Source organism: Theileria parva (genome assembly GCF_000165365.1).
Source record: "Theileria parva strain Muguga chromosome 3 map unlocalized ctg_531, whole genome shotgun sequence".
In the NCBI taxonomy this organism is placed as follows: Eukaryota; Apicomplexa; class Aconoidasida; order Piroplasmida; family Theileriidae; genus Theileria; species Theileria parva.
In genome coordinates, this window is record NW_876244.1 from 272,780 (window position 1) to 295,587 (window position 22,808).

The 22,808-nt window shown below is 33.8% G+C and overlaps 11 protein-coding genes across 11 annotated transcripts; 6 read left to right on the plus strand and 5 right to left on the minus strand.

Annotated features, from left to right (window-relative positions):
- Positions 1 to 48: 48 nt before the first annotated feature.
- TpMuguga_03g02035 (PHD-zinc-finger like domain protein) lies at positions 49 to 6,308 on the minus strand (the record flags this gene model as incomplete). Its single annotated transcript, XM_757781.2, has 3 exons — positions 49 to 935; positions 1,006 to 1,208; positions 1,333 to 6,308. The coding sequence occupies 3 exons, from the start codon at positions 6,306 to 6,308 to the stop codon at positions 88 to 90; spliced, it is 6,027 nt and encodes a 2,008-aa protein (XP_762874.2). The 3' UTR covers positions 49 to 87.
- A 752-nt stretch (positions 6,309 to 7,060) lies between these two features.
- On the minus strand, positions 7,061 to 7,479 carry TpMuguga_03g00752 (uncharacterized protein; the record flags this gene model as incomplete). Its single annotated transcript, XM_757783.1, has 2 exons — positions 7,061 to 7,156; positions 7,414 to 7,479. The coding sequence occupies 2 exons, from the start codon at positions 7,477 to 7,479 to the stop codon at positions 7,061 to 7,063; spliced, it is 162 nt and encodes a 53-aa protein (XP_762876.1).
- A 406-nt stretch (positions 7,480 to 7,885) lies between these two features.
- On the plus strand, positions 7,886 to 9,447 carry TpMuguga_03g00753 (Rhomboid family protein). Its single transcript, XM_757784.2, has one exon. It carries the CDS (start codon positions 8,166 to 8,168, stop codon positions 9,432 to 9,434), a length of 1,269 nt encoding a protein of 422 aa, XP_762877.1. The 5' UTR covers positions 7,886 to 8,165; the 3' UTR covers positions 9,435 to 9,447.
- A 94-nt stretch (positions 9,448 to 9,541) lies between these two features.
- Positions 9,542 to 12,478, minus strand: TpMuguga_03g00754 (uncharacterized protein). Its single transcript, XM_757785.2, has 3 exons — positions 10,164 to 12,478; positions 9,853 to 10,024; positions 9,542 to 9,711 (listed from the first exon to the last, which is right to left on the minus strand). The coding sequence occupies exons 1-3, from the start codon at positions 12,267 to 12,269 to the stop codon at positions 9,566 to 9,568; spliced, it is 2,424 nt and encodes an 807-aa protein (XP_762878.2). The 5' UTR covers positions 12,270 to 12,478; the 3' UTR covers positions 9,542 to 9,565.
- A 112-nt stretch (positions 12,479 to 12,590) lies between these two features.
- On the plus strand, positions 12,591 to 13,404 carry RPL15 (60S ribosomal protein L15-1). The gene is made up of 2 exons (XM_757786.2): positions 12,591 to 12,686; positions 12,777 to 13,404. The coding sequence occupies exons 1-2, from the start codon at positions 12,673 to 12,675 to the stop codon at positions 13,375 to 13,377; spliced, it is 615 nt and encodes a 204-aa protein (XP_762879.1). The 5' UTR covers positions 12,591 to 12,672; the 3' UTR covers positions 13,378 to 13,404.
- Positions 13,405 to 13,495: 91 nt separating this feature from the next.
- Copz2 (Clathrin adaptor complex small chain family protein) lies at positions 13,496 to 14,465 on the plus strand. Its single transcript, XM_061305772.1, has 6 exons — positions 13,496 to 13,717; positions 13,815 to 13,889; positions 13,950 to 14,106; positions 14,164 to 14,241; positions 14,273 to 14,360; positions 14,391 to 14,465. The coding sequence occupies exons 1-6, from the start codon at positions 13,615 to 13,617 to the stop codon at positions 14,439 to 14,441; spliced, it is 552 nt and encodes a 183-aa protein (XP_061160906.1). The 5' UTR covers positions 13,496 to 13,614; the 3' UTR covers positions 14,442 to 14,465.
- TpMuguga_03g00757 (AP2 domain protein) lies at positions 14,451 to 15,403 on the plus strand. Its single transcript, XM_757788.2, has 5 exons — positions 14,451 to 14,565; positions 14,653 to 14,860; positions 14,938 to 15,024; positions 15,083 to 15,190; positions 15,230 to 15,403. Exons 1-5 carry the CDS (start codon positions 14,463 to 14,465, stop codon positions 15,330 to 15,332), a joined length of 609 nt encoding a protein of 202 aa, XP_762881.1. The 5' UTR covers positions 14,451 to 14,462; the 3' UTR covers positions 15,333 to 15,403.
- Positions 15,404 to 15,433: 30 nt separating this feature from the next.
- mqo (Malate:quinone oxidoreductase (Mqo) family protein) lies at positions 15,434 to 17,182 on the plus strand. Its single transcript, XM_061305773.1, has 6 exons — positions 15,434 to 15,516; positions 15,554 to 15,697; positions 15,745 to 15,834; positions 15,864 to 15,969; positions 16,043 to 16,166; positions 16,200 to 17,182. The coding sequence occupies exons 1-6, from the start codon at positions 15,453 to 15,455 to the stop codon at positions 17,151 to 17,153; spliced, it is 1,482 nt and encodes a 493-aa protein (XP_061160907.1). The 5' UTR covers positions 15,434 to 15,452; the 3' UTR covers positions 17,154 to 17,182.
- A 50-nt stretch (positions 17,183 to 17,232) lies between these two features.
- Positions 17,233 to 19,588, minus strand: TpMuguga_03g02145 (uncharacterized protein). The gene is made up of 3 exons (XM_757790.2): positions 17,936 to 19,588; positions 17,755 to 17,889; positions 17,233 to 17,723 (listed from the first exon to the last, which is right to left on the minus strand). The coding sequence occupies exons 1-3, from the start codon at positions 19,547 to 19,549 to the stop codon at positions 17,253 to 17,255; spliced, it is 2,220 nt and encodes a 739-aa protein (XP_762883.2). The 5' UTR covers positions 19,550 to 19,588; the 3' UTR covers positions 17,233 to 17,252.
- A 140-nt stretch (positions 19,589 to 19,728) lies between these two features.
- On the plus strand, positions 19,729 to 21,021 carry TpMuguga_03g00761 (uncharacterized protein). Its single transcript, XM_061305774.1, has 5 exons — positions 19,729 to 19,977; positions 20,016 to 20,285; positions 20,350 to 20,430; positions 20,462 to 20,705; positions 20,784 to 21,021. The coding sequence occupies exons 1-5, from the start codon at positions 19,975 to 19,977 to the stop codon at positions 21,002 to 21,004; spliced, it is 819 nt and encodes a 272-aa protein (XP_061160908.1). The 5' UTR covers positions 19,729 to 19,974; the 3' UTR covers positions 21,005 to 21,021.
- A 75-nt stretch (positions 21,022 to 21,096) lies between these two features.
- On the minus strand, positions 21,097 to 22,707 carry snf12-2 (SWI/SNF complex component SNF12-like protein). The gene is made up of 3 exons (XM_757793.2): positions 21,485 to 22,707; positions 21,293 to 21,382; positions 21,097 to 21,263 (listed from the first exon to the last, which is right to left on the minus strand). The coding sequence occupies exons 1-3, from the start codon at positions 22,628 to 22,630 to the stop codon at positions 21,165 to 21,167; spliced, it is 1,335 nt and encodes a 444-aa protein (XP_762886.1). The 5' UTR covers positions 22,631 to 22,707; the 3' UTR covers positions 21,097 to 21,164.
- Positions 22,708 to 22,808: the final 101 nt, after the last annotated feature.

A 22,808-nucleotide genomic window follows, 5' to 3' on the forward strand; every position in this document is an offset into this window, starting at 1 on the left:
TTAGTTTTAAGATTTCAGATTTGTAAGGTATTTTAATGTTTAATGTAGTATAGTGTAGTATATTATAGTTAAAATAATATGTTTTTACTAAGCGTTAGAACAGTGATAACAATACCAGGAATCCTTATCCCTAAAATCTACCCATACTCCTGCACATACGAAATGAAACCAACGTTCGCATTTGTCACAACCTATCCAGTGAAGCTCATCACCAGGGAGACCAGGCGAGTTTTCAAAATAGATAGAGAAGCAAACAGGACAGTAGTAGTCACCGTTATCCAAGATTCCTGAGTGAGCATACCTGAGAATTTCTTCCATGGACATCTTGCGCCTTTTATCAACATCTGAGCCATCCAGAGATTTTGGTTTCCTTCCTCTCTTGCTTCCTTGTATGGGCTTGAGTAAGCCATTTTTAATCAGAGTAATGATATTTTTGATGTCTTTAATACTGTTTTCCCGACTTTCCTTATACGATTGAACATAAAAGTTGCCGTGATGGGGAGATTTCTGATAGAAGATGTAGTTCATGCCCTGTATTAGACGATCTCTTGCTATTGCCTCAGATATGGTTAAATCGTACAGTTGTGGAGTTTTGTTAATAATTAACCCGTAGTTGATATACGATGCCATCTTCATGATAGATAGATTATTCTTATAATCTATACTTCTAGACCTCTTTTTAATTTTTAACTTCGTTGTCAGTTTAGCCCTGTTATTTATACAATTAGGGGAGAGGTAAACTCCCCTGAAGAATGATGCGAAGTAATTATTATTCACAAGAACTTCGTACAAATAACATGGTGCAACCATGAATTTACGTTCAGATAGTGAAGTTCTGCAAATGCTTATTAAGGTGTGCCTTAAACATAATGCTCTCTTAACTCCAATTAAGCTTTCGTTCTTCTTTCCAACGTCTATCTTACATCCCAAGAATGCTAAAAATTAATTATAAATCTGGTAATAAAATATATAACTTAAATATTTCATAGGGTTAACAAATGGTACCTGCACATGACGGGTGGAACTTTGATATACATGAAGTGTTCGAGCAAGTCACTGTTGCCCCAGTTTGCATTCCACAATAGTTACAGTTCTGCTCAAAGATCGCTCTGTTGAACTTCTTCGAATTCATATGTACGTTCTTACTCCAGTACAGCCACTCTAGGCAAACAAGATGTACATAGCTGTAATTATTCCAAAAACTCGTTCTACAAAGGTGATTAGTAATGTGTTGGTTCAGTAAATTATTAGTTATTATACTGTGCATAGAATAGTTAATAGTATAGTTACAGTATATCTAGTGTACAAATAGGTATAGGTGGATGAAAATACCTTGATGGGACAAATGAAAGCAGTTTTGAGTTTATCTTGAGCATTAGGCCATCATATCTAGAGCAGAGAACACAGTTGAGGAGAGGCATGTGGAGGTTTTCTGAGAACTCCTTACATCTTATACAGGAGAAATAGAAATCATCCACCTCTTGCCCTATATAATCCCCGATTATCATTGTTGACGAGTTGGTCAGGTGTTCAAAGTCTGTCTTATTGACTGAGAGACAAGAGTTGCAAACCTCAACGTTGCAGTTGATGCACTTTCTGTATGACTCGTTGTATATGTTCCTCTTCCTTTTATTATTGTCAATATCATTCTCAATATACTTAAACTCGAGGCAGACTTTACAGATGGTTATCTTCTTATTGTTAATGTACTTTCTCAGTATAGAATTTGGCAGAAGTGACTTATCCATCTTTATTATTTCAACTTGGTTGACTTGTTTAAGCAAGTTAAACACCTTTTCTTTCATGGCCTTCTTTGCATCTCTGTCCTTTTGACCATTATCCTTCAAAGGTGTTGCGTTGTTGTTAAGAGAATTGAGGATTTTAGGACCATTATTTGTGGAAGTGTTAGTCTTATCCACCGCATTGGGATTAGTACCAGTAGCTGAACGACCTAGTTGATTCATGGGAGCCCCAGCTCTCTCACTTTTATCTCTATCCCTGTGAAAAATATCCTTAATGAGAGGCGTCACTTTAGATAAAGTTCCTGAGAAGTTAATTGAGTTTGAGTGGGTCGTATTTTGAAGGAATGAAAGAAGATTCTGGTCGTGATGCTTCTTGTGATCCCTACCTGTACCGTTGAGTTGGACTTTATCACTCCTAACACTATCACTTCGATGTGTAGTACTTCCACTGACTGTTTCTCTGCTCTGATCTGAGAGTGAACTAATGCTATTAAGTTTTGGGACCCCGTTACCTATTCTCGGGTGCATCATGTCTAATCTCTTTTCTAGTAATTTGTCAGAGTTCATGTAATTATCCATTGAAGGGGGTGGGTGGCAGAAGTATAAATTGTTGTAGCCGTAAAGTTCGTCAATCTCATTTATGAAATCCACGTGCTTCAGTAGTGAAAACAGGGTTCTAACCACAAACGTTGAAGAGTCAGGCTCAAATGTGTTAAATAGTCTAACTAGTGCTTCTGACGCCATTTTTGGGACTAGGAAATCATTCTTTTTAACCAACTTGTTATTGTTAACCAAGTCTCCATTAATGAAGGTGTTGATTTTATCGTCAACTATGTTATCTATTATTATGTTACTCAATATACCCCAAGGTATCTTGAACTCTTCTCTACTATCCTCTTTTGTTTTTGGCTTAACTAACTTCTTTCCATCATTAGTGCTTTCATCACTTTTTGACTTCGTTGTCTGGGGCTTAGATGTGTTAGAAGTTTCATTGTTTTCTGGATCTTCATATTTTGAATTAATAATTGACTTGATGGTGGTAACATTGGCTTGGTTATTATTATACAAAATACTAAGTATGATTTTTGATGACGGTGTCTTATCATCAAATACATGCCTGTTATGATTCTTAAGATCATATCCCAAACAGCACCAGAAGCAGTTACTCTTGTTAATATTATTCAGTGGACACTTTCCTTTCGAGTAAACCTGTTTAGAGGGATCTTGGTTTTCTGTCATTGAGCTTTTAGTTGATAAAACTAAATCATCCTCCGTTTCAAACTCTTCATCTGGCAACTGGAAATCAAATGTGTTTGATTTACTAGTGACTGAGTGATCTGAATCCTCCGATTTAATGCTGTTTACTCTACTACTTATTTCCATGTTACTACTGCTGACGTTAGAACTGTTTTGTGAACTCGTACTATTCTGTCTGCTTGATTTGCCACTATTAGATGAAAAGCTTGAATCTGTATTATCACTTGGATGAACTGACACTGGAGTTATCAAATTGGGTACATATTCATCGTCTTCCTTTTCAAACTCCTTGAATATACTCAAGTCATCGTCATTACTAGATAAATCCTCTGTATTAGATTGTTTGCTTGAAACACTCCTTGCACTGTTCTGGTTACTTGTGTTGTTACTCCCTATGCTTGAAAACCTTGGTAGTACTTCTGTTTTATAATAATTTGAGGACATGTTTGACTGGAATATGGTTCCTACTTTTTCGTTCAACAACAACTCTAATAATGTGGTCAGGTTACTGTAATTTGGTCTCAGGAAATGGTTAAGGTACAGGTTCTCGTTTACGCATATACCATCAATTGCATCTCTACTACCCTTTTTATATCCTGAATCTCTCTCTTTACCTTTTTCTTCCAATTTTGACCTATCACCTTTATCACTCTGATTATCCAACTTGTATTTCTCTCTATCAGCTGTTCTACGTCTATCTATTTTTTCTGGTTTATCATGCTTAGACTTAATCACCTTATCTTTGCTCTTGTCACCAAGATTGTATGGAGGATTTACCTTATCTACATCCAACTTTTCTTTACCATCCTTTTCCTTATTTAAATTCAGGCGGATTTGTAATTTCCTTAAGAGTGAAGTTGGTGCTAATCCTTTTGAGTGTATTGGACACAAAACATCTGGTTTTCCATTTGTATCCCATGTGAATAAGCAATTTGGTGATGACGAAGAGCAAGGAACATGAAATGCCTTACAACAGTTCCCGTAGCTGCACTGGATAACTGATGTGCTCCAGTTATTGCAGAAAATGCACTTCAGGGCCTTTATCTTGGGTACGAAGGTTCCATAATTAATTTCATCATGTTCAATTGTACAATCATTCGCCATTGCACACTTGATATGACCCCATGTTCCTGAATTGCTTGTTCTTTTCATGGGTCCACCACCTGGCACAAATGCATCAAATCCGCAGAATATACAAATTGGTATCTTTAGAACTAGAAACACTTCGCCCAAATCCTTTTTACCAGTTTCCTTCTTTTCTTGCTCCTTTTTCAAAGAATCTTTATTTTCATGACGAGTCTCAGGTTCATTTTTATTTAAATTGAAATTTATAGATTCTGATAAAAGTTTTAAGTTCAGTGACATATACATCTTTTTCAAAGGGTTCTTGCAGTTGATAATAGGATTATACTTTAATTCCTGCTTTTTATTAGACCCTTCTTCATCTACTGGCTGATCTAGTTCTTTTTTAAGTTGCGGTTCTGGTTCCTTTTTCTTACTCTTGGCTGGTGGTTCATCGTCTTTTAGTGGTAACAATTCCTTCAAACTGTTGATTGATAATGACCTGTTTGTTGACAATTTACTTGTAATACTATTTGACCTCTTCTTCGTTACGTGTTTTGTTGATTGTATTAGTTTATCTTGTTGAACTAGCCTAGAGAGGTACAACTCTTCGTATGTGTGGTAGTTTAGGTATTCCTGGATCCCTATCAAGTTTGCTCTAGATAGTAGTAGCCAAAAGTTGTTTTCAAAGTACAATCCCTTCTTTGATAACAAATTCTTACAGAAATTCTTAGGGTCTGACACGTTGTTATGGTTGAACATTATTGTTTCCTTTTTTCCGTTATACAAATTAAGTATACTTAGCTTTTCTAATTTCCTCTCCTTTAGTGGTTCATTCAAGATTTCTTTATCCCCCTTTAACTTTTCTAAACTGACGATCGTAACTTGGTTTGTTGCAAGCTGGTTTGCTGGATGAACTGTTATGAATGAACGTTCCAAGGGGTTATCATAGTCAAACCCCAGTACGTTAGGAAGTGGATGCTTAAATATATCATCTTTGGGTTTAACAGAACTGGTTACCTTAACATTGTCTTTATTTTGCTTTGAATCGCCGTCAGGCTTGGTATTACCAGATGTATTATCCTTACCTTGGTTTGTAGTATCATCAATTTTATGGGAAGTATAATTTTCATTTATCATTTCCAAGTGTTGGTATGTTTTGGGGCCTGCAACGTTTCTGATTGCCGTCATGACTAAATTCTCATCCAAAAAAACAAGTTGCTCCATCAGGTATGTGCACACTGGGCAATACCACTCATCCTCATCAGTGTCCATATAATCATCAAGTTTCTCTAGCTTTATCTTCTTCACCGGTCTTTCTATATTATTCGCCAGATGGTTATAAAAGTTCAGTCTATGAAATTTGTTCATGTTTAGCTTTTGTTTCACATCCGTCAGTGTGCCTGGCTTATATCCCAGACAACAAAAGTGCATTGGAATATAGCAACAGTCGCAAAACAAAATTGGGTCATCATCCCAATCCTCATCGGTCCCACATATGCTACACAGTGCTCTGTCCGTCCATGTTGATGGTAAATCTGAACTCTTGTGAACTCTCAACCTCAGTAACAGTACATCCAAACTTTGTCTTTGAACACTATATGTGTATCTGTTATCCAAAGTCTTATTATTATACTGTTCTATATATGTTTCAAGCATCTTCGATTCAATTTCATGCCATTTGCTGGTGTCGGGTTTATACTCATTTGCAATTCTGTTCAAGAGGTTGTTAAACACTGAATTTAAACTTTCCAGAGTCTGTATATAGTTATATATCAAGCTGTTATCATCATCTTCTTCCTTGTTTTTCAATTCTCCATTAGTCAGGACTGAGAAATTAGAATTATTGGTATGTATGCCCTTGTAAGGGTTAACATAAAAATTCTGTATGCAGTCGTCTGTATTCGAGCGTAATTTGAACAAGTCTAGCAAGTTGTAGGTCATGTGATACTTTTCATCTGATATATACTGTGATGAGAATATTGCTGTGCTAGAGCCCTTCAAATTCTTGCACAAATTGCAAAACAGCCTCGGAAACCCCAGACACCTTTTACACAAAAGCGATCTTTTACTAGAAACGAAAGTGAAAAGAAGTGGACTGTAATCCACTCTGCAAGTGGTCAGATCACACATATTGTGATAATTGAGCAAATCTGTTCCATCCTTGATATCGTCACGTTCATCAGTTTTAGTTTTGGTACTAATTCGATTTTGGGATTTAGTAGTGTTGTCATTACATGAAAACATGTAATCATTTCCGTTTGGGGGCACATTAACATAGTTTGTATTGAAATGTTGCCAAACTGGATCTGACAACAGCCCGTGAGGATTTTTAACTAATTTATCACATTTTTTATATTTTGGTCCTAAATCAACACCTCTCTTGAACCTTCCCTTCGACTTTACAAACCAGGTCGGATTTGGGCCGCTTAGTATCTGAGGTACTTCCTGATTTTTCAACAATTGTAAACTTTTAAACGAGTCTACAAAGTTATTTATGGCCTCAACCTCGTCTAATTTTTGTTTATCTTCCTTCTCCTTCTTTTCCTTATGATCATCCTTACCCTTGTCAGCTAACTTAAGTTTCTCTTTTTCCTTTTCTTTCCTATCTGAGTCTCGCTTGGAACTAACTTTAGGTATATATAGTGTCAAGTGGATGGCGTCAGGCAATGGAGATGAGTATATTGTTGGAAGTCGCTGGTTCGAATCATGCTTCGGGCTCACTAAGGGTTTGTAAACGTTGTCGTTTTCTAACAACCCTTGAAACTGGTCACTTGAAAGTGACGGTGAAGAATTGAAATATCTAAAAATCCCATCAGTGGTAGGGTTTATGATAGGGTTGAGCAAGGTTTTCTCACTACTTGAGAGCCGTAGTGGGAATTTAACGGAGCGGAGGTGTAGTGTATTCTTTTTTTTCAGGTTCTTTTTTACAGAGTTTTTTGATGATAAATATTTAGTTATTTTTGATGAGATGTGCCTTGTATGCCATATGTGATTCTTTAGGCATAAAACCAGCGATGGATGAGGTGCGCTAAAATACTGCCTGTCAAAATCAGTCCAGAATCTTTCCTCTTCTTGAGAGGGTTCTTTCGTTTCTAAAAAAACATATTTTTACAACTTAGAAATTTGAAATAGGTAAATATATTTTAAAAATATTTATCTTGAGAAAATATTAGATTTTATACATAAAGTTTGTTACTAACAGTTGGAAGTGTCGAGCGTTTGACACAAAATGAAAATTAAGAAAAATAAAATATTTCGAACTTACGTTGGTTTTCGGTACTCATATCCAAAAATGTAGAATCATTATAAATTATTGGATATTTGTACGAATTTTAGGTGATTATTTTACAGAACTTGCTATGAGTGCAAATTGACCACAATAGACAAAATCTTCGAGGATTAAGAAGGAGGTCATAAAAACACCAAAAATTAAATAGTTAATTGGATCAAAATCAAATTTATATAAACGAAATAGAGAAAAGTGTGCACATATTTTAAAGAGATTGAAACAGATAGTCCAATGATCTCCTTAAAGAACATTAAATTGAGAAAAAATTTATAAATAGCCCTTAAAATGTTAAATAAACAGTTTTAGAACGTTATTTATTATAATTTTATTAGTATACTCACATTAAATGAAATATTATACAAAGATGTTTAAAAATGGTAAAAAGGAATAAAGATGTACATTAAATTTATACAAAAAATGAGGGGGTTATATTTACTATTCCTTTACATAAGATGACTGACTAAATAACGCTCCATTTCTTTTGTGATTGGGTATAAAACTTCAACCCAATTAACAACGTCAAAATGTATAAAGTATGTTAACCTTTTTTGTTTGAAGAGATTTACAATAGAATCTTCTATGTAATTATTTTAGCTTTAGATATGGCCTTTGTGGGCTATTATCTATGTGTACTATTCCGTTTATGTGTATTTGTCCATTTTTCGATTTTGTATAATATTTCCCACTTTAAACGCGAGTTTCGTATGTAAAATTTTACCATACTTCAATTGATTGTTAAATGTATTTTAAATCTGAACTTTTTAATCCAGTTTATTTTATACACATTTAAATGAGGAGGGATATACTTCATTATGTTGCCTTCCATTTCAATTTTTCACGTTATTTTCCTCCTTGTTTCCCTAAAACTCATCAAATGCTTTAAAATAAACACTCAATTAGTAAACTTTCACCAAAATAACCAATTAGTTGATTTTAATTACAAGTTTAAACCTAATGTGTATCATGATTCTCGGTTGGGTTCTTTCGTTCTCAACCCTGATGAATTTAAGGCTATCCCGAATTATTTGCGATATGAAACTCTAACAAATTTTATATCTGACAGGGCCGAATTTGTTCAGAATTTGAAGAAAAGTTTATCTCGGTATAAGAGTGTGACTCTCAAGACAGTGAACAAGTTTAAGCGAAACTCACTTTCCAACTTCCGCAAGTGTTATTCTGATCTTTGGGAGGAGATAAAGTTTTGGTACTTGAAGGGCAGTAACTTCAGCTTCTACGATCTCTTTACTCTTGGCGACAATCCTGTTTACCTTCTTGTGAAGTTGAACCTTGCACTATTTATCGTCGATTTATTTTTCAAGGGTGAACTTTCCAAGAATTTTTCCGTCAAGGGTCTGAATCTTTTTTATATGAATGAGCACTATCGCATCATTACTTCTTTATTTTTTCACTGGGATCTTCGGCACCTTCTGTCAAATGTGGGTAGTTTACTATCTGTGGGTAACAACGTTCTTAAGCTCTTCGGGCCTAGAAATCTACTCGTCATTTACTTTCTTTCCGGCATTACTGCTAATTATTTCAGTTATTTGTACAATTACATTTACAAAAATGGAATCCCTGCCAACCTTTTACTTCTTCTGAGATCAATTGGTAAGAATTTCACCAACGCCACCAAGCCTATAGTCTTGGCTACAAACACCATTGTTGACGATATTTTACACAAGACAAAGAGAATTGGTTTTCCTCTTTTCTTTTTCGATTATATCTTCACTTCTGTTACTATGTCTGCTGATTATTGTCTCGCAAAGCTTGCTCAGGTTCTCACTGGCATCACTCCCAGATCTCTAAACGACGTTGATATGAAAGTTAAGGAGATTTGTATGACTAAATCTAAGAACGACTTCAAGTCTTGTGGCGCTTCTAGTAGCATCTTCGGCCTCTACGGTGCTCTCCTTACCTACTACATCAAGTCTGGCTATATTAACAACTATTCTGTCATTAACAACTTATTTGTTTCCTTCGTTGTTCCTTACGTTCTTAGGTCATTCACTGATAAGCTTGATCACATTTCTCACCTTGTCGGCTTCATTACTGGCTCCGTTCTCTCCACAGTTTTAGAGTAATTTGTTTTTATTATTATACATGCTATATTATACATGGTATATATACTTGTTTAATCACATATATATTTAGGAAGAATAGACGGTAGTATCATATTTACCACATACACAGCATAATCATATATTGATAAATATTAAAATGTTTTGATTTGTTTGATTAATCGCACTATTTTATTGTATTCGTTTTTAGAGTACAGGTGCTCCGCTATTGCGTGTTCATGGCTGAAAATGGTCAAAAAGTTATTAAACTTCTCATTATGAGTAAGATTCATTTGGTCATCTACAAATTTGTGAAAACAAAGTATGTAAAGATATATAATTGGGGATTTTACATAAGTAGATGTATATGTTGGTGAAATATCAATATATATTTGTTAAATATGAATATATAACTGGAAATAATAGTTTTCTAAAAAGATACCGTTTAAAATTTCATTGTCTATTGACATTGATGTGGACTGGATATAAATCTTAACCCTGTTGAACAGGTTCTGGTTAAATTTGTAGTTGATCTCTTCGAAAAAATCCAAAACTTCAAATATGATGCAGTTGTAAACCAAGTCAATGCATATGTGAATTACACTTTTGGACACCTAAAAATAAATTATAATTTATATAGGAAAATTGATATAGTAAATTTAAGCACCAAAATTGATGTACTAAAATATTTATGGTAAAATTGATACACTAATTGTTATATACGAATTTGAAACTTATTTTATCTAGAGATACCTCATTGGGTAGATATTTTAGGACCAAAGACTTGAAATAAGTCAAGTATTCTATAATATCAGATCCTGTGGACTCTGTTGAGGTGTGTTGCAATTCCAGGTGAAGCACTTGGTGTAGTAACTTTTGAACATACTGCTGTGAAAGAGCTGATAGGTGGACTATTAAAAAATCTTGTAATTTAAGCAGGGATATCTTGATTAAACTGATCTTGTAGCTCTTCCTAACCATCTCAATGAGTCCGTCAAGTGAAATTGATGTAACATTGGAGTAAACTTGGTATGAAAATTGGACTAAATATGGCAATAATGATGCCAAGTGGTTAATGTAATATACATTTGAGATGTATAATACAAAGACTTTAAGCACTTGTTTAAGGCCTTGTATATCCCGTTCTACTTTCGAGATATTATATAAAAAGTCCTTAAATGAGCTGTTGGAGTTAAACACGTAAAGCAAAATCACGTTCTGTATTAGCTTAGAATTGTTTTCAATGTACTTTAACAATATTTCATTTTGTGTCGTGTTTTCTGTTTCTTGAGCCATCGAGTTATGTGATAACTCGTGTGTCAGCATCACTGGCATCAAAATCACCTTTATTAGCAGAGAAACTATGAAGAAAAGGCTGTTTGAGATGTAGCAACTTTCCAACTTGGTAAGAACAGACAAATTCTGTGTTATCATCCCAACGTCTATGTTTGTTAGTCCTGCCAATCTCAAAAATTCGTTCAGGAATGAGTTGTACAAGTTCATAATTGTTCCGAAATCCAGAGACTTTATAAATAACAAGTCCATATGGTCTTCGCCATTCAAAGTCAATGAACTCAGTACGTTTGAAGATATGTCAGAATCTGCTGACTCAATTGGCGGGTACTGAGTTTGTGATAAAGTTCTGACATTATCTAGGAGTTGATTTTCCCAATTTCTTAATGATATCTCCAGGTATGTTTCAAAGTAATTTATTCCCCCAAACAGGTTATTCTTCTCCAAAACACACTTAAAATTCCCAATTATTTCAAAAGCGTCGGAAATTGGCAACAGGAGTGAAACTACTTCACAAAAATCCCTGAAAAAAGCATCCACTAGTTTAAAGAAGATATCATTTGAAAACTCCTCGTCAAAGGCGAACTGGACTGGCTGTATTGCAGTTGAAGTATCAGTGCTGTTAAATAAATGTGTTACGTGCTTTAGAAAAGAGTTAACTAGTAGAAGTTTTCCTAGTGTAACGTCTACCATGGATGATATTTCAGTCTTGATAAGTTCATTCAAAGCTTGATCCTTTAAGAAGTGTTTCAAGTGGAGGCCAATGTTAAAATCCTGACTTATGGCGTATGCCTTATCCGAAATCGAAGGTGGGACAGTAAATTGGATAAAAGACATACAATAGCTCTCCAAAATATCCACAAAATAACCCAACAAGCCCAGGTTAATGAAACATTTGAGCAGATCTGCCAGCGGTACTTCCTTAGACTCTCCTGAATTAAGAAGAACAATTAATGTAGTTGGTGGAGGAGGTACGTAAAACTTCTCATTTGTATTATCAGTCTCATCTTGAAATAGTTGTGGGTTATCATATACCGTGCTTAAAAGCTGGAATGACTTGTAGGCTAGAAAGTATAGTGCCTTTACGAGGATCTCAAATTTTTTATAGAAATCCTTGATCATCTTATCTGCCAAGTCACTGCTCTCATTAACTGAGACATCCTTTAAGACATTTGCATAGATCTCGGCAAAGTTCTGGGAGCCTGAAACCACTGAATCCAAATACTTATTACTATATGAAGTATCAGAAAAATATTGATTGAGTGAATTAGTCAGGTAATCATCATTCTTGTACTGAGATGCAAACAAACTGTAGGTATTCAGTGGAATTGATGTGTATCGGCTTGAGAAATAGTTATCATTGAGTCCAAATCCAAAGGTTTCAGATAGTTTTTTGTATGAATTCATAAAGACTCTTGAGCAATCTGCAATGCTGAAGTTTTTTATGAACTCATCAAAATCTTCATAAAATAATAATAAAGTATGAACATTTTCAATAGTCGAGCGGATAGTTGCGATATTAATCACGGAATCTCCGTTCAAAACATTATCAATACTAAGTCCCATATTTATAAAAAAGATTTAATTAGAAAATTGTGGCCAAATTACGGGTAAATGTATGTTTCTCAAAAATATAATATGACAAATGTATGGTAGGGTATTAATTTCAAACACATTGTAGTGATCCATTGTCTAAAAATAAATAATCAGATTTCACGATTTAGATAAATAAAATTTTGATGAAATTTCAAAAGATTAAAGTGATTTAATGCAATGTTTTTACACCTCTTTTTGTATCCCCATTCTATTTCTATTATCAACATATCCCCCATGGCTCATAGAAAATCAGGTGTATCTACCTTTTTATTTATATATACTTGATTTTTTCAGTCTGAAGACATTTTTATATACCCACCAAACCTATATAATCTATACTATTTAAAATTTCATTTGGAATCACTGGGTTAAAATGGGTGCTTACAAGTAATGATTTATTTTATCAATTAAACATAATTTAATAATTCTAGATCAATTTTATCTTTAAAATAATATTTTGGAATTAATATGGTTTAGGTATTTGGAAGAACTATGGAGGAAGAAGCAGTCTGATGTGATGAGGACCCTCCTTAGAATCAGGACTTGGGAATACAGACAACTTCCAGCACTCCATCGCGTTTCTAGACCTACAAGACCCGATAAGGCCAGGAGACTTGGATATAAAGCCAAACAAGGCTTTGTAATATACAGAGTCAGAGTAAGACGTGGTGATCGCAAGAAAAACGTCGCAAACGGAATTGTTTACGGAAAACCAAAGCATCAAGGTATCCGTAAACAGAAATCGAAGAGGAACTTGCGTAGCGTAGCAGAAGAGAGAGTTGGAAGACACTGTGGAGGTCTTAGAGTTTTAAACAGCTACTGGGTCGGTCAGGACGAAGTATATAAGTTTTACGAAGTCGTTTTAGTAGATCCGGCTCACAACGCTGTTAGAAACAACCCAAGGTTGAACTATCTCTGCAAACCAGTACATAAACACAGGGAAATGAGAGGCTTGACTTCTGCAGGAAAGAAATACCGTGGCCTTCGTGTCAAGGGACCAAGAGCTTCCAAGTCTAGGCCTTCTGTTAGAGCCAATTGGAGAAGAAGACAACTTCAACTTTTATGGAGAAAAAGATAATTGAACATTAATTTCATTTCCACAATATCATACACATTATCCCAATCGTTACAGTTTCTTCTTATATTTTTTATACATAATGTGTAATTTATTTATTATATTTTATAATAATTAAGTTATTTTAAGATTTAGTGTTTAAAATAGATAATTTGGTTTTTATATGGTGTTCGAAAACAACAGTTACCAGAATGTCAGTTTTTTAAATTATTTTAAACCAATTTTGTATTGTTTTAACAAATGACTAATTTTAATGTAACTCAAGTGGAAGCTATTTTAATCTTGGGAGAAAATGGTGAAAAAATCGCAGTAAGATATTACAAATTACATCCCTCAAGCAAATGTATGTTAATTCCGCATCAAAAATAATTAATACATAATCATAAGTATTTATTAATGCTATATAATAATTTTTTATTTTTATCTCACTGATATTTTAGTATCAATCTCTGAAGAGGACCAAAAGGTATTTGAAAAGAGTCTAGTTGACCAGCTGAAACAAGCCAAAAGCTCAGGTATTAAATATATATGATTTTTAAATTATATCAACTATATTGAATATAATTTGTATGCAGAGATTCATCATGACTGTCTTCTGATTGAGAACCACTTGGTTGTGTTTACAATTGTAGCTGATGTGTTCATTGCAGTAGTGGGACATTTGACTGAAAATGAACTAATATTGTCCCAATTGTGTACAAATGTTGAGAAAGTACTAGAATACCTAACCAAGTATCTTTTATATCTATATGCTATTGTTATATTCGACTCTAACAATGGATTTTTCAGCTACGATATCAAAAAGGACTTTGTATATGAAAAACTAGCATCAGTATTTCTATTATTGGATGATGTTGTTGACGGAGGGTGAGTAATCTTGAATTTAATTATGGTTTAGAATAATTATGGAAACTGAACATGAAGTTATTATCAAGAGGCTTAAAAGAAAAGAAAATGACTCTTCTGATCATGTGCCAGTCAAACAGGTAATTTTGTACTAATAATTAATCAAATAGGCAATTCATAATGTGAGGAACAACGTGATCATGACACTACTCAATTCATAACCAATTTTAATATATTCTAACATGTTTTACACATTAAATATTTTCAGTTTTACAAACTTTTTATCAAGGTTTACAAAGTTCCAGGCCCGTAACTTTGGAACAAAAAGAGTTACACAGAGAAGAAGTAATCCATTTTAACACATTAAACGTGAAAATATTGGATTTATATATATTATACAATTATTATAAAATTAATTTAACATTGTTTTAGGATTTATGCTGAGAATTATTAGGCCTGAAGAGAAGTTTACTGATAAAACCATGACCAATGGACTTTTTGACAAAAATGACTGCCTTCCTAAATCCTTGCTTAAAAGTCCAGTAATTAGAAAGCTTATCTATGCGAATACTGCTGAATCTATGGAGCTTGCTTCAACAATTAATTGGGATGTTTACAAGTGTAACGTTAAGGGTGTAAGGTAACATACACACTAATTCATAACACATTCTGTTTTATATTATATATATAAATTTGGAATAACTAATGGTTATAAAGGTGGCATCCGAGCGGGAGCTGGATGGTACAATTTTCAAAAAGAAACTACGAGAATAACTTCTTCGTAAACTGCAAGGCTTATTTCAGGTATCTTCTATATAAAATATTTTTAATTTAATATAATTAAATCTGATGAATAAATCAGGGTGGAGAAACATGGGTTTTTTGAAGCCAAAAGGCTCGCTATCGCATACAGAAAGAGACTGGAATTCGAATACTCTCAGCTGGAAAAAACATGGGAAATTATAGAAAAGTAAGACTTATCTGGAAATAAAATTATAAATAATTGTAGGAAACGAGAAATGGAAAGAATGGAAAAGAATAAAGCTAAAGAAATAAAGGGAATTGAAGATCAATTTCTCTTATCAGATAATTTAAATTCTTTTGAAATTTAAATTTTGTAAAAGTAGATTCTCCAAAATGTTTAATAATGTTCTGGAGTGTTGAATGTTATACTGGTTCAGTAGTGCCACACATATTAATCATTTATTGTAGTTATTAATGTAATTGTTTAAATGTTTTTCAATATTTACAACAAATTATTAACAAATACCTCGAATTTTAACTCATTAGAGACAAGTTCGTGAAATTTAAAGCTAGATAAATAATTTTTTAGGATTCTTTTCTAAATGTTTAAATTTAACCTCAAGAAACCTCTCTACTACTGTTAACCGACAGAATTCAAATGAATTTGATGTGTTCATAGTCGGAGGAGGGACCACCGGCACCTCCCTCTTCTACACTTTTTCAAAATTCACAAGTTAGTTTAACTCTTTACGTCTATCATTAATTTAATTAATCCTTTAGATTTGAAAAGGATCGCACTGTGTGAGAGAAGGTCCGGATACGCTCTTTCAGCATCATATCCTAAAAATAACAGCCAAACTATACATTGCGGTAAAAATTTAATTTATCATATTATTTAGGAGATATTGAAAGCAATTACACCTCTGAATCAGCCAGAAAAGTAAAGAGAGCCGCAGATATTTTGAGGAATTACTTAACTAAATTACCAAAAGATGATTTGGATAGGTAAATTTCTTGAACTAATCCGTACAATCAAATACATATTATATTATATTATCACGCATAACATAATGTTTAGCATTGCAAAAGAGGGTCAGAAGATGTTAATTGGGGTTGGAGATGTGGAATGCGAATTTGTAGAAAAGAGATTTAAGCCTTTTAAAGAAATTTTCCCAACAATGGAATATTTAACTAAGGATCAGGTTTGTTATTACACAATATAACTTAATGTGTAGATTGCAAAAGCCGAACCAAATGTTATTTATAAAAAGAACGGCGAGCCTAGACCTGAGGATGTTAACGCTCTTTACGTGGAGAATGAACTCACAACGATAAACTTTCTAAAACTGGCAGAAATGTTTATCAAAACAGCAGAGAATCCAGATAAGGATCTGGTGACTATGATGAACACAGAAGTAAAGAACGTTGAGAGGCTAGAAAATGGCTTTAAAGTGAATACCAATAATGGAGAGTTTTTTTCAAAGTTTGTAATTTTTGGTACTTGTGGATACTCACTCCTGTTTGCACATAAAATGGGCTTTGGACTACAGTACAGTGTTCTTCCAGTGGCTGGAAGTTTTTACTTTTCAAAGGACATCTTGAAGGGCAAAGTGTACACCGTTCAGAACCCTTTGTTACCTTTTGCCGCAATTCATGGAGATCCGGACATTGTGGCTGAAAACCAGACCAGACTTGGGCCGACAGCCTTGCCACTTCCCCTCCTCGAGAGGTATAATCTGGCAAGCTTTCCTGACTTTTTGAGAGTATTCAAACTAGATCATAGAGTATTGTTGGTCTACTTTGATCTTTTTAAACAGAGTACTATAAGGAACTATGTCCTTAAAAACTTTTTGTTTGAAGTTCCCCTCCTTTCTAGGTGGCTTTTTCTTAGGGATGCGAGAAAAATTGTTCCCTCACTGAACTACTCTGACATTGTATATTCTCAGGGCTACGGAGGCGTGAGACCACAACTAGTTGATAAAAAGAACAGAAAACTCCTCTTCGGTGAGAGTAAAATAAGGTCTGGAGACGGTCTGATTTTCAACATTTCCCCCTCTCCAGGTGCTACAACTTGTCTTTCAAATGCAGTCGGTGATGCAAGGGAGGTTTGTGAGTTTCTTGGTGCAACTCTATATGAAGACCAGGTCAAAAAGCTTTTACTAGAAGGCGAATATGAAGTTACAACCTAGATTTTAATTTAATTTTCAATTTAAATTTCCTTTATATAGTATATACTATGATGTGTACACATTTGTATATACAAAGTACTTTATGTATAGTATAGTACATTAGGATTTTATTAGTTTAGAGTAACTTTCATTAGTCATTGGTATTGAAAGAGCGTTGAAAATCTCTGAATTTGATCCAGAAGACCATTCAGATTCACAAAAACGTTGAAATGTCAACTTCACAATTGATGTGTTCTTGGTCCTAATCTGAAGGAGTCTAGAAATGGGTAAAGTTAGAAAGTTAAAATTTAAGACTACAAAGGCGTCAATTGGTGATTCAAAGTCTAAAAGCGGTAATAGCTTGTTTAAGAAAAAATCGTCCACAACCATAGTTGAAAGAGTGGTACCAGAGAGTATATCTGAGAAACACATCAAGTTACCAATAAGGTTCAAGCATGAGAACTTGATAATGTGTAAACCCACAGGATCACTAATCATTGATAGCATGAATGAAGAATCCTTGGTATTTAGCCTGAAACTGACCACTGAGACCTTGGTGTTTATAGATTTTATCAAGGAGGTTGTGATTTTCTAAAAAATAATGTAAAAATAATTAAATTACCTCAACATTATTTGACTTGTTATCCTGACTAGAATTTTGCATTACAAATTTTAACAATTCACACAAATTTTGACATTGTTCGTATGACTCAATATCGAAGTATTCTATGCAGTTCATGGAGAGGAGGAAAAGAACCTAAATAACAGTCAATAATAAATAAACAGTATTAGTTAAAAATTACCTCGTCAACTACTAGTGGTAACATATTTTGATCAAATTTTAACAAAACGTTGAACCATTCAAGTGATTTGATATCAAATTGATTTAGTGGGTCCCAAGTCAGCAGTGAAACCTTAACAAAAAATAAAATTACATTTTTAAGATTTTCTGCTACATTTAAAGCTTCATATTCACTTGGATTAGTTTCTTTAAAACTTAAAAATGGTTCTAAACAGGCACTGATTGTGCAAAACTCCTCTGTAACATCACTCATCAAATTCAAATCCACTTGTTCCAAGTTAATTTCATACTCGTATAACTCTGATAGCTGTGGAAATGTATAATTAACGCCCAATTTGACAGTGAATAAATCCCTAACCCTAGTTGTAAGATATTCTTTTAAAGAACTGGATTTAAATTTTGGAGCATGTTTCACACTATTATTAACAAGATCACTTTTTATTTCATTAAGGCCATCTAATCTCTTATCAAAGTTCTTTTCAATAGTTTGCGATAAATCCTTTCCCATCTCATCAATATCCTCCAATTCTCCACAATTGTACTCTAAGTTACTAACTCCTGAGAGTCGAAGAAAATCACAGTATAACCACCTTCTCATCCTTAACAGATACTCCATCTCCTCAATTCTGTTCTTTTTAATTTTGTCCAGAGTAACAAGGAGTGTGTGTAGCTTTGAACTTACCAAACTCGACAGTGTATTTGAAGTTTCCAGGAGATTGGAATAAACCGTTAAATGGTTTTCAAGGTGAGATTTCTCTGTCTCTAACTTTGTTATCTTATCTATGTTTTGGCTCAACAAAGCCTGGTTAGATTCTAGGTTTCTCTTTAAAATTTGTAGCTCAGACTCGGCGGTATCAACAATTTGCGATAATTCTAACTCAATGTCAAAATCTGACTCCACTTCTGATAACTCATAAAGGGGAACATCATAATAGTCAAATTCAACATCATTATCAGCTGGATTGGAAACCTTTTCATCACTGCGTTCTTCATCCATATTATCATCAGACTCCTCTGTAGATTCAATTTCATCCACAAAGTTAGTCTCGATATCCATATTATATTCGTCAGATTCTTCGTCACTATCAAATTCTGAACCATCTGACTCTTTAGTATCCTCAGGATCTTTTTTCTGATCTTCACCAGTTGAATCAGTATCTTTTTGAAATGTTTTGGTATTATGAGTTGGAAAATGATATTTATCAGTGGTTGAAGGTTCAGATTTCTTGGAATTTGATAAATCAATGCCTTTTTTAAATCTTTTCTTAACAAAAGGGTTAGTCATTTTGGCATTTCTCAGGTGTATGTTGCTAAACTCATCCTCAACTAATGAATCTGTAAAACTTAAATTGTTTATGACCTTTTTTTGTGTGTTCAAAGGTCGATTTTGGGCTAAATCCACTTTATTTGTTATAGTACCATCTCGTAATCCTCTTCTGAAACTCACACCGGAATCTTTAACTGAAAAATTAGATGAATCATCTTGTTTTAACAACTCGGTATCCACTGAATCTGTTTCTGAAATGTTATTATCATCTACTGTGTTATAATTATCAGATTCGTGTGAAAAATCAGAAGGTTTCTTTCTAACTAGAGAAGATCTTTTTAGAAACATATTTTACAAATTTTTTAAATATAATACATCATGTTTAGGTATAAATGATAAATAAATAAATAATAAATAAAATAAAGTGATTTGAAGTGTAACAGCAGGAGAAGAAAGAAAATATTAATTTCCCCAATAATTTCATATTTTATTCCATGTTCAAAAGTGTATCTGAAAAAATAATATTATTAATATTAATAAATTCTGGAATTTTCTCAAAAAGTGTACTTTCTTGGTGTATGTGTTAATGATTCCCCATGTATATAAAATTATTATAATTTTAAAAGGGTTGTTGTCGTATATTTTGTATAAACGTAAATTATAATTATATTATCTTCATTTCTGTTTCATTAAATACAGTTTCAACATCAGAAAATGTAAAATTAATATTTAATGGTGTATCATACCAAATTTTCCTTATAATTTAGTTTAAAATGGTATTTTCAAATTTGATCAGCTTAAATTATCCTTTTAGATTAGAATTTCAGCTAGAAGACTTGCCGGAGGAGCCGCCAAGCCACACTGGGGAGAGCCTCCAAAGCATAGATGGCAGCCTTTCCTACTAGATCGTACACATTATGGAGAACATCCCACGTATAATGGATTTGTGCTACTTTTACGTTATTTAAGACCGAGAATTGAGAAGGTTTTCTCCTCGACTTTCTCAACTCTGTCCTCCTTATCACTTTCTTTATATAATCCCGTTAAAAGACTAGTCTTAAAACACAACCCTGATATAAGATACGTAAGTGGTTGTCAAATTTATTCATTTTTCATCATTTTATATTAATTTTTATAAAAATCTTTAGCAATTTGTTGCTCTTACCTCGTTTTTTTTAACCACAAGAGCTATTACCACTTATTACGGAAATGTGTACCAAGGCATTGTTGTAAGTTTAACTTAGTTTTTAAATTCCTCAGGACCTTGGAAACATGTTAATGCTGGGAACAGCTGATGATTTGAATGAGCAGGGCTTCTGGAACTCAAATTTGGAGGACAGGAAGGAAAGAGAGAAATACTTCGAGAAGGAGCAGGACCGTCTGAACAAGTTGTGGGAAAGAGCTCTTGAAAAGGCCACAGTCAGTGAGAGCTTTGAAGATCTTTGCTCACTTGTAGTTCCAAAATCATATGAAGTTCCAACAGGAGTAGTACCTCCAGTTTCATGTAACTCATCTCTACACAGTTAGAATTATGAGCACTAATTATTTCCATAATTTTTTAACAATTTCATTTGTGGTTCAGGGAGATTTAACATGATTCAGTATGGAAAGGATAACGAAGATAGTCATACATTTGACACTCCTTCCCATGAACAACCCTTGAGATCTCTTGCACTTAACTTCACGTATAATAACCTCTCCGGGGACTGGGGAGATTACATTAATAGGCAGGATAATAAAGGACCTCTAATGAGACCTGCCAGGCAAATGTTCACAGATATTTTCATCCCCGGCACTAAATAATGTAGATTCAACTTTTACATTTGATAGTAGTGAGCAGTTTTATATATATTGGTGATACTGTTAATATATAGTGTTTGTGAAATATATTGAGAGGTAGGTTACAGAAATTGTGACTATTGTACATCGATAGAATTTAAAATAGTGTTAAAAGTGTGTTGGACTACATGTTATGTTGGTTTTCTATGATGCCAGAGATGAAGTCGTGAACAGTTCTGTTATTCGAGTAGAGATAGTTTTCAATGGCGTAATGAACCCAAGGCTAAAAACAGTTATAAAAATAATGGTTACCTCCATGTATTGTTGTCTTTGTTCCAGTTTCTTATGAGTAAAGGGTTTGATGTTCTTAAACTCCTTGTTATCAATAAAGTTTGTAATAAACTAAAAAATTATATATATATATATATACTTGAGTAAATAAAATAAAATAATAAATATATTTAAGTAAAGAAATAAGCAAATAGGTGAAAGGGGGTGAAATACCTTTTTAGGATCAAGTGAGAAGCTGGAATACAAATTCCTGAGGTGAACTAGCTCAATAACCTCATTTTCGGCAGAACTAATTTGAGAATCAAGTTCACTTTGTTTTTCGTCTTTTCTGACTGGATTTGGGGAAGATGACTCTAGGGTTAAATCGTAAAGAGTCTCGTTGTCTTCTGGACTACCACTAAGTTTTACTTGGTGGGTTAGTTTAACAGGCCTTGCAGGAAACAAGTGCTCCCTAAGAAGGGCTGGAACCTCAGAGATTTTCACGTGTTCAGCGTCTGTTGAGAAAAGTCCCTTTAGAACTTCATCAAGTGTTAAGAGAACTTCTTCGCCCTCCTTTTCAACGAATAACTTATTCTTAAACCCGTAAGACCATATGGACTTTGTTATCGTAGGTAAATTTACCTTCATTAGGTCAGTATTAAGTTCACCTTCGTCGAGGTTGTAGTAAATGAACTCATACAAATTCTGTGAAACAGAGTACACTGGGATGCTTTGACGCGGGAAAAGGTAAACCTGGATTTCACATTCCTCAAACCCAAGCCTATTCACGTGTAACTCATCAAAACCGTTATAATTTGGCTGGATAAACTCTGGATTGCTATTCGGGTTATCCTGGTTATCTGGCTGAGAGTCACTAAGATTAGTCTGATTGGCTATGGCTGTGGCAAAATCAAATTTTGGTGATAGCATTTTAACTGAGGATATGCTTTTGTTAGTCTTTATTCTGTTTTGATTATAAAGAGTTTCCTTTTCCTCTATCATCAAGTCCCTGTTCCATAAAACTATCCCCGAAGGCGTGTCAATCATTATATTGTTGAAGTACTTTGTCAAGGGGGCGTCAATTTCATCCTCTTCGCCATTTTCGTCATTTTCAAGGTCTGATGCTTTGATGTAAATGGTATACCTTGAAGGCGGGACGTTCGAGTAGGAGAAGTTTGGGGGCCTTTTATCCTGGTCTTCGTACGTGTTGTAAATTTTAACTCTGACCTTAATTGGCTTGGAAGTAGGGTCGTAGAGTTTACAATTTTGCTGTTGTTGTATAAGTTTATCGAGATGTTTTTCGATACTGGAGAGTTTTTGTAGAAATTGTGATTCCTCAGGATGTGTTTCCTTTAGGTGATCCAAGTTTAAATCAGACATCTACTGAGGTTAATATTGTACATTAAATTACTAAAACAATTTATTTACACAATTTTGAGAATAAACTACAATATACAATATGATTTTTGCAAATGTGCTACCCATACCACTACTCCGTTATCTACACAACACTAATAAACTAAATTAAATAAATTTACCAAATGTGATAAATTAACTA

Coding starts and splice junctions, on each gene's coding strand:
- TpMuguga_03g00761 (XM_061305774.1), top strand. Junction 20,286..20,349: donor ACAACCCTGATATAAGATAC/GTAAGTGGTTGT, acceptor AAAAATCTTTAG/CAATTTGTTGCTCTTACCTC. Junction 20,431..20,461: donor ATGTGTACCAAGGCATTGTT/GTAAGTTTAACT, acceptor TAAATTCCTCAG/GACCTTGGAAACATGTTAAT.
- Copz2 (XM_061305772.1), top strand. CDS start 13,615: ATGACTAATTTTAATGTAACTCAAGTGGAAGCTATTTTAATCTTGGGA. Junction 13,718..13,814: donor ATTACATCCCTCAAGCAAAT/GTATGTTAATTC, acceptor CTGATATTTTAG/TATCAATCTCTGAAGAGGAC. Junction 14,361..14,390: donor ATCATGTGCCAGTCAAACAG/GTAATTTTGTAC, acceptor TTAATCAAATAG/GCAATTCATAATGTGAGGAA.
- TpMuguga_03g02145 (XM_757790.2), bottom strand. CDS start 19,549: ATGTTTCTAAAAAGATCTTCTCTAGTTAGAAAGAAACCTTCTGATTTT. Junction 17,890..17,935: donor TACCACTAGTAGTTGACGAG/GTAATTTTTAAC, acceptor ACTGTTATTTAG/GTTCTTTTCCTCCTCTCCAT. Junction 17,724..17,754: donor ACAAGTCAAATAATGTTGAG/GTAATTTAATTA, acceptor ATTATTTTTTAG/AAAATCACAACCTCCTTGAT.
- TpMuguga_03g00753 (XM_757784.2), top strand. CDS start 8,166: ATGTTGCCTTCCATTTCAATTTTTCACGTTATTTTCCTCCTTGTTTCC.
- mqo (XM_061305773.1), top strand. CDS start 15,453: ATGTTTTTCAATATTTACAACAAATTATTAACAAATACCTCGAATTTT. Junction 15,517..15,553: donor TTTTAACTCATTAGAGACAA/GTTCGTGAAATT, acceptor ATAATTTTTTAG/GATTCTTTTCTAAATGTTTA. Junction 15,970..16,042: donor CCAAAAGATGATTTGGATAG/GTAAATTTCTTG, acceptor CATAATGTTTAG/CATTGCAAAAGAGGGTCAGA.
- TpMuguga_03g00757 (XM_757788.2), top strand. CDS start 14,463: ATGTTTTACACATTAAATATTTTCAGTTTTACAAACTTTTTATCAAGG. Junction 14,566..14,652: donor AAGAGTTACACAGAGAAGAA/GTAATCCATTTT, acceptor ACATTGTTTTAG/GATTTATGCTGAGAATTATT. Junction 14,861..14,937: donor TGTAACGTTAAGGGTGTAAG/GTAACATACACA, acceptor ATGGTTATAAAG/GTGGCATCCGAGCGGGAGCT.
- TpMuguga_03g00754 (XM_757785.2), bottom strand. CDS start 12,269: ATGGGACTTAGTATTGATAATGTTTTGAACGGAGATTCCGTGATTAAT. Junction 10,025..10,163: donor TAAAATATCTACCCAATGAG/GTATCTCTAGAT, acceptor ATTTATTTTTAG/GTGTCCAAAAGTGTAATTCA. Junction 9,712..9,852: donor AGACAATGAAATTTTAAACG/GTATCTTTTTAG, acceptor ACAAATTTGTAG/ATGACCAAATGAATCTTACT.
- snf12-2 (XM_757793.2), bottom strand. CDS start 22,630: ATGTCTGATTTAAACTTGGATCACCTAAAGGAAACACATCCTGAGGAA. Junction 21,383..21,484: donor TCTCACTTGATCCTAAAAAG/GTATTTCACCCC, acceptor ATAATTTTTTAG/TTTATTACAAACTTTATTGA. Junction 21,264..21,292: donor AAAGACAACAATACATGGAG/GTAACCATTATT, acceptor AACTGTTTTTAG/CCTTGGGTTCATTACGCCAT.